This window comes from Buteo buteo, chromosome 3 (genome assembly GCF_964188355.1).
Source record: "Buteo buteo chromosome 3, bButBut1.hap1.1, whole genome shotgun sequence".
In the NCBI taxonomy this organism is placed as follows: Eukaryota; Metazoa; Chordata; class Aves; order Accipitriformes; family Accipitridae; genus Buteo; species Buteo buteo.
Window position 1 is genome coordinate 46,191,716 of NC_134173.1, and position 15,601 is coordinate 46,207,316.

General features: G+C 36.5%; 1 protein-coding gene across 2 annotated transcripts in view; it reads left to right on the forward strand.

The window, feature by feature from the left end:
• Positions 1–15,601, forward strand: part of ZC2HC1A (zinc finger C2HC-type containing 1A) — a 37,904-nt gene that overhangs the window by 10,144 nt on the left and 12,159 nt on the right. For both annotated transcript variants that reach the window (XM_075023484.1, XM_075023485.1), the window contains exons 2-7: positions 2,921–2,994; positions 3,692–3,808; positions 4,020–4,155; positions 7,483–7,631; positions 8,600–8,699; positions 9,610–9,718. In XM_075023484.1, the coding sequence (XP_074879585.1) occupies positions 2,921–2,994; positions 3,692–3,808; positions 4,020–4,155; positions 7,483–7,631; positions 8,600–8,699; positions 9,610–9,718 (685 nt within the window). The remainder of the gene's footprint in view (positions 1–2,920; positions 2,995–3,691; positions 3,809–4,019; positions 4,156–7,482; positions 7,632–8,599; positions 8,700–9,609; positions 9,719–15,601) is intronic.

A 15,601-nucleotide genomic window follows, 5' to 3' on the forward strand; every position in this document is an offset into this window, starting at 1 on the left:
ATGTATGACCAGTGTGCATGTTATTACTTTTGATTAATGTTTGTTGTGGTTTAACCCCAGCTGGCAACTAAACCCTGCACAGCTGCTCACTCACTCCCCCACAGTGGGATGAGGAAGAGAATCAGAAGGGTGAAAGTGAGAAAACTCATGGGTTGAGATAAAGACAGTTTAATAGGTAAGGCAAAAGCCATGCACAGAAGCAAAGCAAAACAAGGAATTCATTCACCGCTTCCCACTGGCAGGCAGGTGTTCAGCCATCTCCAGGAAAGCAGGGCTCCATCACATGTAACGGTTATGTGGGAAGACAAATGCCATCACTCTGAACATCCCCTCCTTTCCTTCTTCTTCCTCCAGCTTTATATGCTGAGCATAATGTCATATGGTCTGGAATATCCCTGTGGTCAGTTGGGGTCAGCTGTCCCAGCTGTGTCCCCTCCCAACTCCTTGTGCCCCCCCAGCCTCCTCGCTGGTGGGGTGGGGTGAGGAGCAGAAAAGGCCTTGGCTCTGTGTAAGCACTGCTCAGCAGCAAGGAAAACATCCCTGCGTTATCAACACTGTTTCCAGCACAAATCCAAAACACAGCCCCATACCAGCTACTGTGAAGAAAACTAACTCTATCCCAGCCAAAACCAGCACAATGTTATGCTCAGGCTTGTGGATTTAAGAAAACAGACCTATGGAAAAGTTTTAAGACATGATTGTTTAAAATAGAGATTGAAAAAATACAGTTAACAATAAAAAATAAGTTCCTGGTAAATGTTGATAACATGCAAGTATAATTGAGATGCAAGAATAGAAGAAAAACAAGATTTATCTGCATGTTTTCTATCTTTCCTGCTTCCCCCTACTTGTATACATCTAAACACACATACATATAGATGACACAAAAGGAAGCTTGATTATGACTTCAGTTGTGAGACTCGGTTATTGTCAGTACACTCCTGCTATGCTGTGTCAAGGCCCTATTCATGTCTATGTGGAAGAGGTATATAAATTAATTAAAGCTATGAATATAAATATTTTAAACTGCAGAACCCTTCATGTGATTTGTGTTTCTTAAAATGGATTGTGCTCTCTAGTATATTTATACAATTAATACATTATATGTAGTTACATACTGATGATGAAGTAATTAATTCAAGTAATTGAAAAAGGCAGAAATAGACCTAATAGTTACGTATTGGAACTAGAAACCTCACTAAATTTTAATCTTTACATTTGAAAAAAAAAGGTTTTCAGTGGGAACCATGGCTGCCTGAATAGACATTTGTTTGCCATGAAACATTTTGTTAAATTATCCATTTTCTTTAGGACTGGTCCTACAGCTAATTGACAGGTATGTATGTTTAGATACTGGGGAACTGGGAAAAAAGCCTAATCAAATCATTGAATGTTGCTATGTTCATAACTTCGTTAGTTTAAGGCACTAGTTTGCCTAAAATACAAGTCAATTCAAAGTGGTTTTGTTTTAACTTTTGTCCTGGTTTTGGCTGGGATAGAGTTAATTTTCTTTCTAGTAGCTGGTATAGTGTTATGTCTTGGATTTAGTATGAGAAGAATGTTGATAACACACTGATGTTTTCAGTGGTTGCTAAGCAGTGTTTAGACTAAGTCAAGGATTTTTCAGCTTCTCATGCCCAGCCAGCAAGAAGGCTGGAGGGGCACAAGGAGTTGGGAGGCAACACAGCCAGGGCAGCTGACCCAAACTGGCCAAAGGGGTATTCCATACCATGTGATGTCATGCCCAGTATATAAACTGGGGCAAGTTGGCTGTGGGGCGTGGATCACTGCTCGGGCACTAACTGGGCATTGGTAGGCGGGTGATAAGTAATTGCATTGTGCATCACTTGTTTTGTATATTCCAATCCTTTTATTATTATTGACATTTTATTATTGTTACTAGTATCATTACTAGTTTCTTCCTTTCTGTTCTGTTAAACTGTTCTTATCTCAACCCACAAGTTTTACCTTTTTCCTTCCGATTCTTTCCCCCACCCCACTGGGTGGGGGGGAGTGAGTGAGCGGCTGCGTGGTGCTTAGTTGCTGGCTGGGGTTAAACCATGACAACTTTGTATAAATAGAGGGAGCTTTATTGTCTGCAATAGTCAGACTGAGTATAGAGAAAGCAACTAGTAAGTCTCAAACTTAATCCAAACTTACTGTCTCTATTGATGTATATGTGATATGAAAAGATCCCTGTATCACTCTATTACAGTACTAAATATAATAGATGCTTGTTATTGGGAAACCCTGTGGAGTTTCTCATCTATGCCATGACTCCATTGCATAATACATACTATATGAATATATTTGTTTGCATAGGCCTGGATACTTTAATACCATTTACATTTTTGTTACCAATGCTTGAATAGCAACATCAGAAATGCTTTTGTAAACTGTCAGTAATAATCTGAACAAAATATATAGTAAAAATAGCATTAAAGATTTTTTTCTTCTTTACAAGAGAAAGTGGAATAGTTTAACTTAGTAGAGAAAAAGAAGTGGTGGACTGTGACTTAGATTTGATACTGTAACAGGTGATTCTCTTCCAAAGACACAGAAATACCCACTAAATATCATTATTCTTGGTGTGTGCTTGGGTTGTCATTGTGACTTACAGGGAATCTGCCATTTGCATGTTGACATAAAGGTGTCCTGTTAAAGGTGCAGAGTTTCATATTGTAAACTATTAGAATTTATGGTGACGTTACTAAGCCTGACTGCTTCCAAAATTATGTAAGGACTTACGTATCATCTTTTCCTTTTTGATCTGCATATTCTCATCACAGTTCAAAGAATGTATACTTTTACAGTAACAACTATTATTATTGCTAAGTATATGAGGTTAGCAATCCAGAAAGAAATTTTTATCATGAATTCAAACAAATTTTCTTATAGAAGTTTTGTGGTTTCTTTTAAGGTGATGTTACAGTGCAAACTGGAGATCTGTTGCCATGTAGGATTTGTGGAAGGACTTTCTTTCCAGCAGCACTGGTAAGTGGTATGAGCACCATTGGCTTTTAGATCTGAGGAGTTGATAGGAGAGTTAAGCAATGGTCACTATAGCTAGATAAAGTAAATCTAGATGCTTGGGTTTCGTGGAGATTTTGTGGGTTTTTTTCCCCAAATAATTACTGATTCAAGTTGTCTCAGTTTTGAAGCTCCTTAGAAGGAGGTTAGTTTTATTTCAGCATCCCATCACTTTCTGAAAATACATGCTTCTAAAAGCATCTTCTCTAGGGTCACAGAATCATTCCTTGCCTCTGCAGATGTAAGGCCTAGCATTATGCAGTTTCAGCTAGTAAATGAAGTGTTTTGTTATCCATCTTCAAAATACTGTGTTCTGCAGTCTTAATAGCAATTGGTCTGTCCTTAAATACGAATATAGATTTCGGACACCTCTGACTTCTATTGCCACTTAATGCAAATGCTGCCTGCCTACCATCATTTTTTTTTATTTGCAAGGAGCAAATACAGATGTCTACTATTTTTTTTCTTCATTGCCCAAATTTTTGTGACCTTGTATATGCATTCGTGAATTCCTGTATTACCATTTAAAAAGTAATGTTTGGCATAAAAGTTTGAGTGAAAGCAGTCTGATCTTATTCATAAAGAGGGAAATAACATGTTAATACCTTAGGTTTTCAAAACTAAGTTTTATATTCTCCTTTTGTTTTTCTTCTGCTTGTAGAAAAAGCATGGTCCCATTTGCCAAAAAACTTCTGCCAAGAAAAGGAAGACATTCGATTCCAGCCGACAGAGAGCAGAAGGAACTGACATTCCCACAGTAAAACCTCTTAAGCCACGGGTATGTTATGATTTACTCTGCATATGAACATTTTAGGCAAACTATGTATGCATTATAATAAGGCTTATTTCTGCTGGCAATTAGTGATAATTAGATCAACTAGGATCTGGAAGAAATCTAACTATAATGTTGTATACTAAAATAAGGCATGTACTTAGCTTGAAGGAAGAGCTTCAAACATATAAAGCTCTTTCTTTTTTTGGCTTCTTAGCCAGAACCACCCAAAAAACCTTCCAACTGGAGACGAAAGCACGAGGAATTTATAGCAACTATACGAGCAGCCAAAGGACTTAATCTTAAAGATGGTGGAAAACTCCCTCCACCACCTCCGCCATCATATGACCCTGGTATGTAAAACAGTTGAGTTCTTTAAAGATTTTTTTTTTTAAACTTAATTTGTAAAAATTTGAATTGGAAGGGAATTTGTTGGAATACAGTATTCACAACTTCTTGAAGATGCCTATCTGATTATCCCTATGCAGATGCTGGTTTGTGAGCCTGGGTTTGTTCTTAATGCGTTGAAAGGTAGTTGTGACCAACTTGCAGCTTGCTGCTCTCTTACAAACCATAGGCTGGACATATTGTTTCAACACCTTGTTTCTGTCCACAGCAGTGGAACTGCTCAGAAAGAGCAGACTACCTTTTTAACTAGCTGCCAATGATGGACACCCACAACCTATTTACATTGTAGGAATGCATGTAAACTACATTCTTCAAATGTAGTCTCTCCTATTTCTTGCTGAATTCACATTTAGTTTTATGTATGCAGCGTACGCTCTAGTGTGCACGTGATCCTTCCTCATGTGGGGGTACTTGCGTTTTGGATACGTGAGATGTGTGGGATTTGTATTAATAAGGGAGTGACAGACCTTGGGTGCTTTCAGAACTGAGGCTGGGTAAAGTGTTGAACCAGTCTGATGTGAGTGAGAAGGAAATACACTTTTCAGTTAACTTCTGTGATGTGTTAGTAGGGTGGAGAATATGTTTCTTCCTCTTGTCCTGAGAGTTAAACCATTTGATCAGCAAAATGGCTGTTTTCAGAAAGATTAGGGAACATGGAAAAAAGCATCTGTTTGCTTCTGCCTGTCTGTGGTCAAGTGAGGATGTGAGTGTTCCCTACCTTGTTTCTCTACAGGAAACGTGCTAGTCCAGTATTAGGATTGTAATTGTGTGTTCATAGTAAGAAGTGAAGTTGTATTATTCAGTGTTCAGTACACACTATCTCGAAATGCCATATGCATTTTAAAGTAAAGTAAAACCAATAGCTAATGCTGTGGATAAGAAACATAAGGCTCGATCATGGAAAGGATTGTTAATAATCTAGTTGTGTAGGTTCTGAATTAGAAGCAGAAGAGCCCAGAACTAAATCTAGCTTGGAAAAGCTACTAAAATGGTGTTCCCTTGGTTCCAGAGACCGCAAATGAGTTTGAAGCAAAGGAAGTAACTCTATTCAGTCCACTTGAAAGCAGATAGGATGTAAAGGGAAGAGAAAGATACTGTGCCTCAGTTTTTCTTCATTCTGTTTTTTACTTTTTCCAAGCTGAGTCTTACTGGTTTTAGTCTCCTGGCTTCATCCTACTGCCAGACTGGTAAGGCTTAGGAGGAAGGAACCAGGAATGAAGAGAAGATGCACCAATTGATCAGTGGATTCTCTTCTCACAAATAGAACAGAACAAAAATAGAGCAGGGGCAGCTACTGTTGCTCATTTTCCAATTTATGTGTAGGAGAGAGGGAGAATTATGCATGGTATCATGGAGCGTATCCATCCTCTCCTACTCAGCTCTGTCTTCGGTGTGCATATTTCTAACTAGCTGCTAGTCTTTTTCCTTTAAAAGGAGAGTTCTGTGTTAATATTTCCTACCTAATTGCATGCTTTGAGTTTGCAAACAAACAGTATTGCTGGTTCTTCGATCTCCTGTTCCACCTTTTCCTTAGGAGAAGTGCAGAATAGCCTCGTGGTATTAAGAAGGACCTTAAGTCACCTCACTTGCATTGAACTTGATTGCATATGTGTACCGCCCTGTTATTTTGATTAGTTTATATTTTATAAAGCTTATATTGAATCCTAATAGTTTTTCTGGACAGTACAGACTGTACTTCCAGATAGCCAGGTGGCTGACTGGTGCTAAGCAATTTACAAAAGGATGAAGATACGATCCCTGAATCTTAAAAGAGTATATATTAATACTCTACAGTCTGATCCATTTACTTTAGTGGGCTTTGAAAGTCTTCTGTGGGAACTGAGCTGTATGCCAGATAGAAATGTCTTGTCTTATTTGCTAGGGACTTCCATGGCTGCTTTATTCATCTATTTTGCTTTTTTTTATACTTTTTTTTAACTTTGAGCCTGTCTTGATTTGACTACATAGATATATAGTTCTTCTGCTTTCAAGTTTCTTATCTCTCAACGTACAGTTTATGTTCAGTGGAGTTTATGTAAAATAATTTAAAAATTGTTGTTGTTATCACATGAGATTCCCATGCTGTCACTTCTCTGAAGGATTCCTGTGTTCTTCCTGTGTCCTTTGCTCACACTTCTTGGGTCACAGTTCATGGTTTGGTGGCCACTACATCATTTGACTTACTCAAAATTGTTAATTTAAAATTATAGCTACTTAAGCCAGATCTGCTGCATTTGGAGTAGTAACATGTAATCCAAATCTTATTTTGGATTGTATAATACCTAACTAATCTTGGAGGCAGTGACTGTTGAATTTCTCCTCATTTTCTTTGATACATTTCTAAAGTAATCTAGGAACATACTAATTAAACCTGCTTTGTCAGTGTCCAGCTCTTCTGAAGCTGATGTTTACATGGTTTTGAATACTGTAATCTGGGGAATTCAACATCCGTGTCTCTAGACACTAAAATGTCTATCTGAAACCGCAGTTGAAACATCTTACTTTCCAAGGACAGTGTATAATAAGGGGTATATTTCCAGCATACAGATGAGAGATCTTTTAGTATTTTAAACATTTACATAGCCTTTCTGTTTTGTCCCCAATGTTAGTAATAATATTTTCTGCAAGTAATACTGTTTGTAATGTGACTAAATTAAGCTTGAAAAATAATAGAGCCACCAATTACCCTGTTTTGCATGTCTCTATAGATATCTCCTAATTTTGGCTGAATTTCCTCTGATTCTTTTTTTGTTTTGTTTTGTTAAATTTCCAATTTTTTTTTAAAATTATAATTTCCAGTATTACAGTTAGTATTTCTCAGTCCTTTCAAAACTGCCAGAGGAAACAGATTTTATGATCTTTTGCTATTTGTATGGGTAAGGTTTTAATGCATTTTCATACCTTGAACAAACTGAACTGTGTTTGTAATTTTTTTGTTTAGGCTCTTCTCTTCTCCACTTCCTTCCAGCTGATATCCCTGCCATGTCTGTATACCTCTTTGGCCAGCTTCTCTGCTGAATAGCATCTCTCAAAGTGTTTCTGATTTTTCTTAGGTTATTTCTGATCCTCAACCGCTCTTCTCATTCTTATCCATCAAACAAGAAACATCTTTTGTGTTACATGTGGACAATTCTTTTCCCCAGCAATCTGCATTTCATTTTCAGATTCAAGAGGCCTTAATCTTCTCTGGGGGTGGGGCTGGTCTTTAAAAAACTTTAAAACACTTTATTTTGTAAAACATGTTATTAATATTAGGTTTTTATGTTTTTAAGATTACATTCAGTGTCCTTATTGTCAGAGGAGATTTAATGAAAATGCAGCTGACAGACACATCAATTTCTGTAAGGAACAAGCAGCACGTATTACTAATAAGGGAAAATTGGCAGCTGATACCAAAGGGAAGCTTCCTACTCGAACACAGGTGAACTACAACATTTTTATTAACTCGTAGCTTGCATTTGACATCAAATCGAGCTGTAATTTTATTATTTGCGCTAGACTGAAATTACACACTAAGTATGGAATTAGACACTAAGCATGGAAGAGGTTTTTGCTTTCTTAGAAGAGTTGCAGAGATCCATAAATCAGATGGCAGCAGTTGCAAAGCCAAAAACAGTCATAAATGTAATTCAGAGATTCATGAAAATGACAGGTAGGGGTAGCAGCAGAAAGTAGAGATGTAGTATTTGTAAAGAAAGTTGAATTTCTATTGTACAAGTCTTCTGAATCCAATTCAAGACTGTTGCTTAACTGGACAAAGGTACATGACTACAGGATGACTGACAGCAGTATTTTGGCTAATTAGAGGCTTAGAGGAATTCAGGCATATTAAGGTAAGAGCTGCAGTAGTTAACTTATGATGGGCACAAATGAAGGATTAAAGTGTGTGTGTGTGTGTGTTCATTTTTGGAAGCTATGAAGACTTAAACAGACACAAGCAGTTATATAGTGATTTCTTGCACTGTATTCTGAATCAGTGCTGGGACTGGTCTAGAGCACATAGGTGAAAGTAAGATTTGAAAGACAAAAATGATCCTGCCCTTGAGTACTCTTTTTAAAATTAACTGGTAATGAGGTGATAATATTAATCTTGTGAGACAGCTATGGAAAAAGATGAGAGAGGCTGTAGAAGCATGGAAAATACAGAGACATACAGTTAAATGAAAAAAAAACCAAAACCACTGAGTTAGATAATCTTGCCTACTAGTATCATCTGTATGTATAAGAAAGCAGACTAGCGGAAATCATTTGCATGATTCCATTCCAGAAACAGTTAACCTAATAGGTAATAGTCGTCTGTTTTCCCACAGTACCTGAGATAACTACCTATTTTGTTATATAGACAGTTGGATTTAATTGCTTAAATTTCTAGGTTGTATTTTGTTACAGTACAAACCTGCTGCAGTTAAGAAGATGCCTTCTGTAGGATCAACACCGTCATCATCATCACGCTTACCACAGCCAAGTGGTGTTAGCAAAACTGTTGTAGGTATGAAATGCATGATATGAATTTTCCATTTACTTTCTAAATATTAGTTCTCAAACTACGCAGTAATAGTAGTGTAATTTTAGTAGCTGGAAGGATTTCTACAGCATTGCCCAGTGACTTAAACCATCGAAGTAAAAAAATTCATAGTTCAGTGTTACGTGAGTGGATGAGATGGTGTCTGTTTTTCATAATACAACTTTTTTTAATCAATGTTTTTATGACCTGATGTTTTTTTACTTACATATATGATGGCTATATATATTATTGTTGAAATTGATATAGTGGATTGTAAAAATCCATTTAAATTAAAGTTGGAAGGGGCACCGATTGGCATCTATCCAACAAGACTCTTGAGTCCATAGGATTCTCTTCTGTTTTCTATATATGGTCAAATTAGTTTTTTTCTGAATTGAACTTGCAAAATCATTCTGTGTAGTAATGCATAATTGTATGAAATACAGATCTCTCACCAGAGATTCTTCTGTTGCTCAATTCTGTAACTAATTTGTATGCTGAGTATGGTCATGAATTGGTGAAAATGTGTAGTCAAGCCATGTATATTATAATTATGCAAACACTGATCTTACTCTGATTTCAGATATCATCAGATATTAAACGTGTCCTGTTTGTACATACTTGAACATTCTAGACTTCTTTCTTTTTTTTTTTCTTCCTGAAGAAAGTAATTGACATCCAGTGGTTTTTATTAGAATAGAACATTATGTCTAAATTGCATATTTTCTATAAATTTCTGGAGACATACTTGCTTTTTCTAGTATCTTGACTTGTTCATATCTTAATATTTCTAAAACTCTTGTTTTGAATTTTACAATTTAAAAAATGAATTGTATCATTCCAGCAGCAAAATTTTACATTTTGTTGTATCTCCATGCTTGCTTTCAACTGCAAGGTGCCTCTTCAGGTAAAGCACTATCTTCATCTGGATCCGGTGGGAGCAAAATTCAAACATTATCACCAGCTCATAAAAACTCAATGGGAATGGTGAACCCACAAGCAGGGTAAGTTTCCATTTAATGTTGTTATTTATGCTTTATTTCATATTTATGTTGTGCTAGTTCTAGAAGTGTCTGTGGTCTGTTTCATTTACACTATTTTTTTTCCCTGTGAGCTTCAGAAGTGTAGTGTTCTGAATTTATCCTTTATTTATAAACACAATTAATGTTTAAGGAACACTGAGGTAGGCAAAGATGCATTTTCTAATGTTTAGAATAACAGCAAAGGAGGTCCAGTGGTAAAAATAGATAGAAAGGAGATTAAAAAGTAACAGAATATGCAGACTGGTTGGAACTATAATTTTGTTTCTTTGTAAAAGTGAAGAGACTTAAAAAAGGAGAAAACATCAGGCATAATTTCATGCAAATAAAAGAAAGAGGCCTCTGCCACAGAGCACAAGCCAATTGTGACAGGATCTTCCCTCTTAGCGCAAAAGGGTGGATGCTTTCCCTCTTCCCTTTTGTGTCGTAAAATGCTCAAGAGACAACAAATGAATGAGCACAAATAAGGCAATGAAAACCAGTGCGCTACAACAGCAATAAGAAGTGGTAGATACAGATTATTAGAGTTCAGTGAAAGTGCTAGTGTGATCAAGGCAGTTACTGGTATTTTTCTGGGGGTGTGGTCAGTGCACACTATCTCAAAGAAAAAATGTATGGAACAGATTGAGGAAAAGTAGCGCAATTTTATAGAAGTTTGAGGAGCACCAAGGAGCACTGATAGAAAACCTAAAAAATACAACAAAGTGACTGCAGTTGTAACATTGGTGATTGAAGACAACTTACTCCTACAAAAATGAGTATCAGATTGATGAAGGCTGTATACGGTAGAGAAAAACAATGGTTTAAGTTTGTGAGGAAGAAAAAGGACGTTATGGAAGAGCTCATGGGGATGGATAGCTTTATTAATTACACAAAACTAGTGATTTTTAGTTTATCACTCTTAAGTCTTACAAGTTACGCACAAGCATGAATTACAGCTCTGTCCTACCTCCCTCCTAACACCATGTAGCATGAGGATGCAGTTCTGTCCCTCCTTGCTCTGCCCATTCATACCAAGTCTTTCAGACACAGACTGGAGGCAGAGTCCATGAGGCTGTCAGAAATTCCAACCCCCTCCCCCTGTGTCCTAGTAGTCTTTGGTCTACAGGTCAGCTTCACTGTTGTTTGTAGGCATCTATGCTTCGACTGATAGAAAATCCTACCCTCTGTTACTCACTGACTGATTTTTTTATATTGCATTTCTCTGTTTTCAGCAGCTCAATTAACACCTACTGATGAGTGGCAAACAAGTAGATCTGCAAACCACAGTAAAAAAAAGTCAGCTGAGATAATTTGAAGGCATGTTTCTGACCCCAGTGGTGAATCCCAGCTGTCTGGGAAAGGCTTTTTCCTGTTGATAGAATTTCTAATTGCAGTCTGTATTGGTTTGTGAGGGGCCACAAGTTTTGATCTTTACTTCTTAACAAGGAAGTTCTATTTAATTTTACTAGTCAGTTGCTCACTGGACTTACTGCTTTGTATTCTGTAGTCTTCCATTTCCTCTTCTGAAGCTTGGCGGAAGAATTGTGATGTGGCCAAGCCAAACAGCAGTTAATATATGGAGAGATGTTTGCACAGGTTCTCTCTGTTCACACATGCTGTTAACTGCAAATAGATGACTTCTGGTTGGCATAGCTCTCAGATAATGATCTCTGCTGAGAGGCAGTGAATGTTAGCTTGGTTTATAAACTCATTTAATTGCCTATACAATTTCCAGTTTTTAAGAGTGTGGATGTGGTGAGTGTGTTTCTGCTTGCAGTCCTCATTTCTCTGCTCTAAAAAATTGTGTTTTATTCTTGTCTTTGCCAACCAGTCCTTGTGATTTCTTGCTGGTCGTACTAACCAGATCTTCTTACAGATGGCTGTTAAATGTGTCTCTTTCCTAAGTGTTATACCTGAAACCTAGCAATTCTTTCTTTTTCTTTTAGCTACTTTGCATTCGCTTCTGAGAACAAGTTTGTCAGGAGTTATGTTGAAGTAAAGAGGTGTAAGAGCAGTTACAATATGGAGGAGTTAGGTGCCTCAGATCAGTCACTAGTGACAATTTTGGCCTTAATCATCTCAGCCTTAGTACTGGGGTGCAAGGGGAAAATATGTAGGATTCTGTTCAAATACCTACAAAATTTTATCAGAGCAGGGACTGAGACACTAACAGTCAACATCCTAAGTCAGAGAGTGAGAACAGTTAATACTGTAGTGACCCAGATTTTAAACATTAAAGCATCTTATAATTTAGGCTACAGCTAATTGCAGCTATAATTATTTTATAAAATAAAAGTGCTTTTAAGTTTTCATAAAAATGACCTTCATTAGGATGAAACAAGATGTATTTCTTTTGCTCTGTTTATGATTTAACCAGTAAAGTGACAAGCCGTAGCATGAGATCTGGGATTCTGTTGTCTGTAAGTCAGGCAGAGCTCATGCTGTAAGATGTCATGCTCTTCCGAGTTGTTAGTTAACTGATTTACTGAGCAGTGTTGCACATGTATTGTTTTAAGGGCAATCTCTCAAATGGAATGTTAAGCAATCGTGTGATTTTTTTTTTTTTTTTTTTTTTCTTTCCTCCTTCTTGGCAAATACTTTAAGTCTACACACTATTTTGACCAGGTTAAATTCCAGGTTTTGCTGTGAGAAATGAGCTCCTGCAGTTTACCCTAAGGCAAACTGTAATTTTTGGGTGGTTTTTTACATATTAATTAAGTGAAACCTTCCATTTTTGCCTAGATTGTTGTAATTCCAGATTCGGCAGAGAGGTAATAAGACTTAATAGTAGAATTACAACTATACTGTGCAATATCAAGGATGAATTATACATATGTTGGTGGGGGCAATTTAATCAGGCGCTGCCTCTTTCTGTAGAATCATGGTACCTGTTCTCTGTGATGGATGTGCAAAGGGGCAAGAAATGACTATCTGCTGACTAACGTGACAGCCAGCAGTCATTAAAATATACAGGCCTGCAGTTTTCCTCTTGCTCTTTAGGTGGCACTCTTGAACTGCTGCCTGAAGCTGTGACAGGCACGTGAAGCTGTTCCTGCATTTGTGTGAAAGGTGAAGGCTAAAACGAACTGGGTCCCTAAGGTGTTTAGTTCTGTAAAGGAAAGATTCTTGAACTTCATTTCATGTAAAGTTCAACTTCAATATCACAGTAAAAATTTTTATTTTGTATGAGCAGAAATGCAACCAAATTTTATGAACTCCCTTATTTTAAGTAATTTTTGTTATACTATTTTTTAATTTGAATTCTCCTCTTCTGCTTCCCAAGTAAAGGACTACTGAGAGAGCGCACCACAGAATCATCAACATAAGCCAGGTTAGCGTTAGTGAGTCTTACTTTGTACACATAGATAAGGATGTGTCAGCTGAGCTCTGCTCTAAAGAGTTTTCTTTTTCTGCCTGGATGGAGTAAGAGCACAGCCAGTTTTAAGTATTAATGGAAGTGTACCATAAGGGCATAATTTCTGAGTCCTAGAGAAGCAAGTGAGAGTGCAAGAGTAGCATGTGAGACTCTACTGTAGTCAGTAGGAAAACCTTCATTCACCTGTGCAAAAATAGGATTTCATCTTTTTGATGTTGAAGAACTGGGAAAAGGAAAATTAATTCTGTATAAATTGTAGTTAGGCTTATATTTTGATAGTGAATCATGTTAAGATCCTAAGTTTGATACATGTTTTTTAAGAGTATGGAGTTTAGCACTGTCTTACATTTCTCGAGGGGTAGGGCAATTCTAGTAAGCTGTCAGGAATAATCACATCTTCAGGAGAAAAAATTGGGTAGGTGGTTCTTCCTATCCTAAGGCTAAGCAAACAGGCAAACTCCACCCCCACATGCAAACTGTTTTGCCTTGAAGAACTTGACACCACAGTTTGTGGCCAGCCAGGGATCTTTTGCATGTACAGATTAATTGTCTATGCATGTTTCATTTATGAACGGTTTGGGGTTTTTTTTGTTTGGTTTTTTTTTTTACTGGGACTTGGAAAATTACATGATGTTTTTCAATATGGCAGATGAATTCTTAGAAATTACTTTGTAATTTTGGTTTTATTTTGGTGATAAAACATGCTATTTAATGTTAAGCTGATCAAAGTTGTGCCTTCTGGGAATCACGTCTGTTAGTGACACATCCAGTCCAGTCTTACAGCTGAAATGCAATGTGAATGGCACACCTAACCAGTATCAGTAAATTTTAAATTCCACTTATATATTTGCCATACAGCATGTGTAGCCTTTAAAAACATTGTATTTTTAAAATAGCTTGTTGCTTTCATTAAGACTGTAACTTACACAGCTTTTTCAATTAAATCAGGGTAAATAAGTTGTCTTCGTGGTCTTTGCATTTCAGAAGATTCTTATGATTGTGCATTTTTTCATTAGTACATGAAAGGGCTGTCCGCTTTGGGTTTTTTTGGTTTTGTTTTTTAAGTGTGGAAGAATACTGTAGTTCTTTATTTCAGCAATATCATGAATGCTTCTAGGTTATTGTCTTTGGCATTCTATGCTGTAGGTGCCTGGAGTTCACAGATTATGTTGATAAATTGTTAAAGGTTCAGAAAAGAGCTAAGGAAATCTTGATAGATTGGAGTATGTGTCTTGCAGTGTCAAAGACCTCAGTCTTAATTCTCAGTCCTTGGGAAATATGTAAAGAGTGTGTATTTGGTCAAACAGGAATTGATTAAGCATTTCCTGAGTTAATTAGTTTGAACTAGAACATCTGTTTGGGATAAGGAGTGGGAAGAGGAACTCAAGGGGAACTTATCTTACAGCCTGCATTATTTGGGGCTAAAAAATCTCAGTGTTCCCTGCTGACTTTATAATGAATGAGCATCATTTAGCATTGTTTAATTTTTGTTCCTTATGGGGAGATTTCTTTTGATGCATTAGAGATGTAATGTGGATTGCAAGGCTCACACCAGAAGCTTCCCCAAAACCAAATTATGTTGCAAAGTTTATAGGTTCTGTGCCTTTTAATATGATGTTACTACAGACGGAGTATGAAAAGTAGCGTGATATGGGTGTTGGAGATACACAAGAGCCTTTGCTTTATATATATATATATATGTATATATATATATATAAAAAGCATTATTGAAAATAATGCTTTATATATATAAAAAGCATTATTGAAAATAATGCTTTATATATATATAAAGCATTATTGAAAATAATATGCTTCCTTGACAACAGTTAGCTGTTTAGTAATTTTCCTGGCCTTGTGGTTTATTAAGGTTGTATGACAAGAATCAGAAAACTGCACAGTAGTTTTAAGAAATCATTTCTCTCCGTGTGAGTGTGTGTTCTGTTGGTCTTGCTTGGTTGGTTTTTTCTTTATGACTTCCATTTAGGGGTGGGAAGCTTAAGAAGAGTTAAACTTCAGCTACCCAGACATTTCCATTGATCTTGATTGGTTTGTTTCTTTATAGTTCTTTAATTTCAGAAGGATCAATAAAAATACTCTTAAGTGTCATCACTTTCTAGTTAAGGCTTAAGTTACTAGGCTTTTTGTAAGAAGAAGAAACTTCGGTTACGTTATTGAGGTAGAGGAGCAGGTTTTACTCTATGGTTTAAGATGATAAAAATGCAGAACTTCACTTGAAGATCTAGTTTTTCTAATATAATTTGTGATTTTTCAAAAGCTACAATTCTCCTTATGATGATGTGTGGGAGGGGTGGTGGTGTGTTTTATTACAGAGTTTCTTATTATTTATTTAATTAATGTTTTTAAAATTTGATTTTTGGTTTAGTCTTTTTGGTTTGGTAATTTTATCCATAATAGTAAAAAAAGTATTAAAGTATTGCCTTTGTGTATACTACCGTCTATTGTGAGTGAATTTTTTTATATTAAATAAA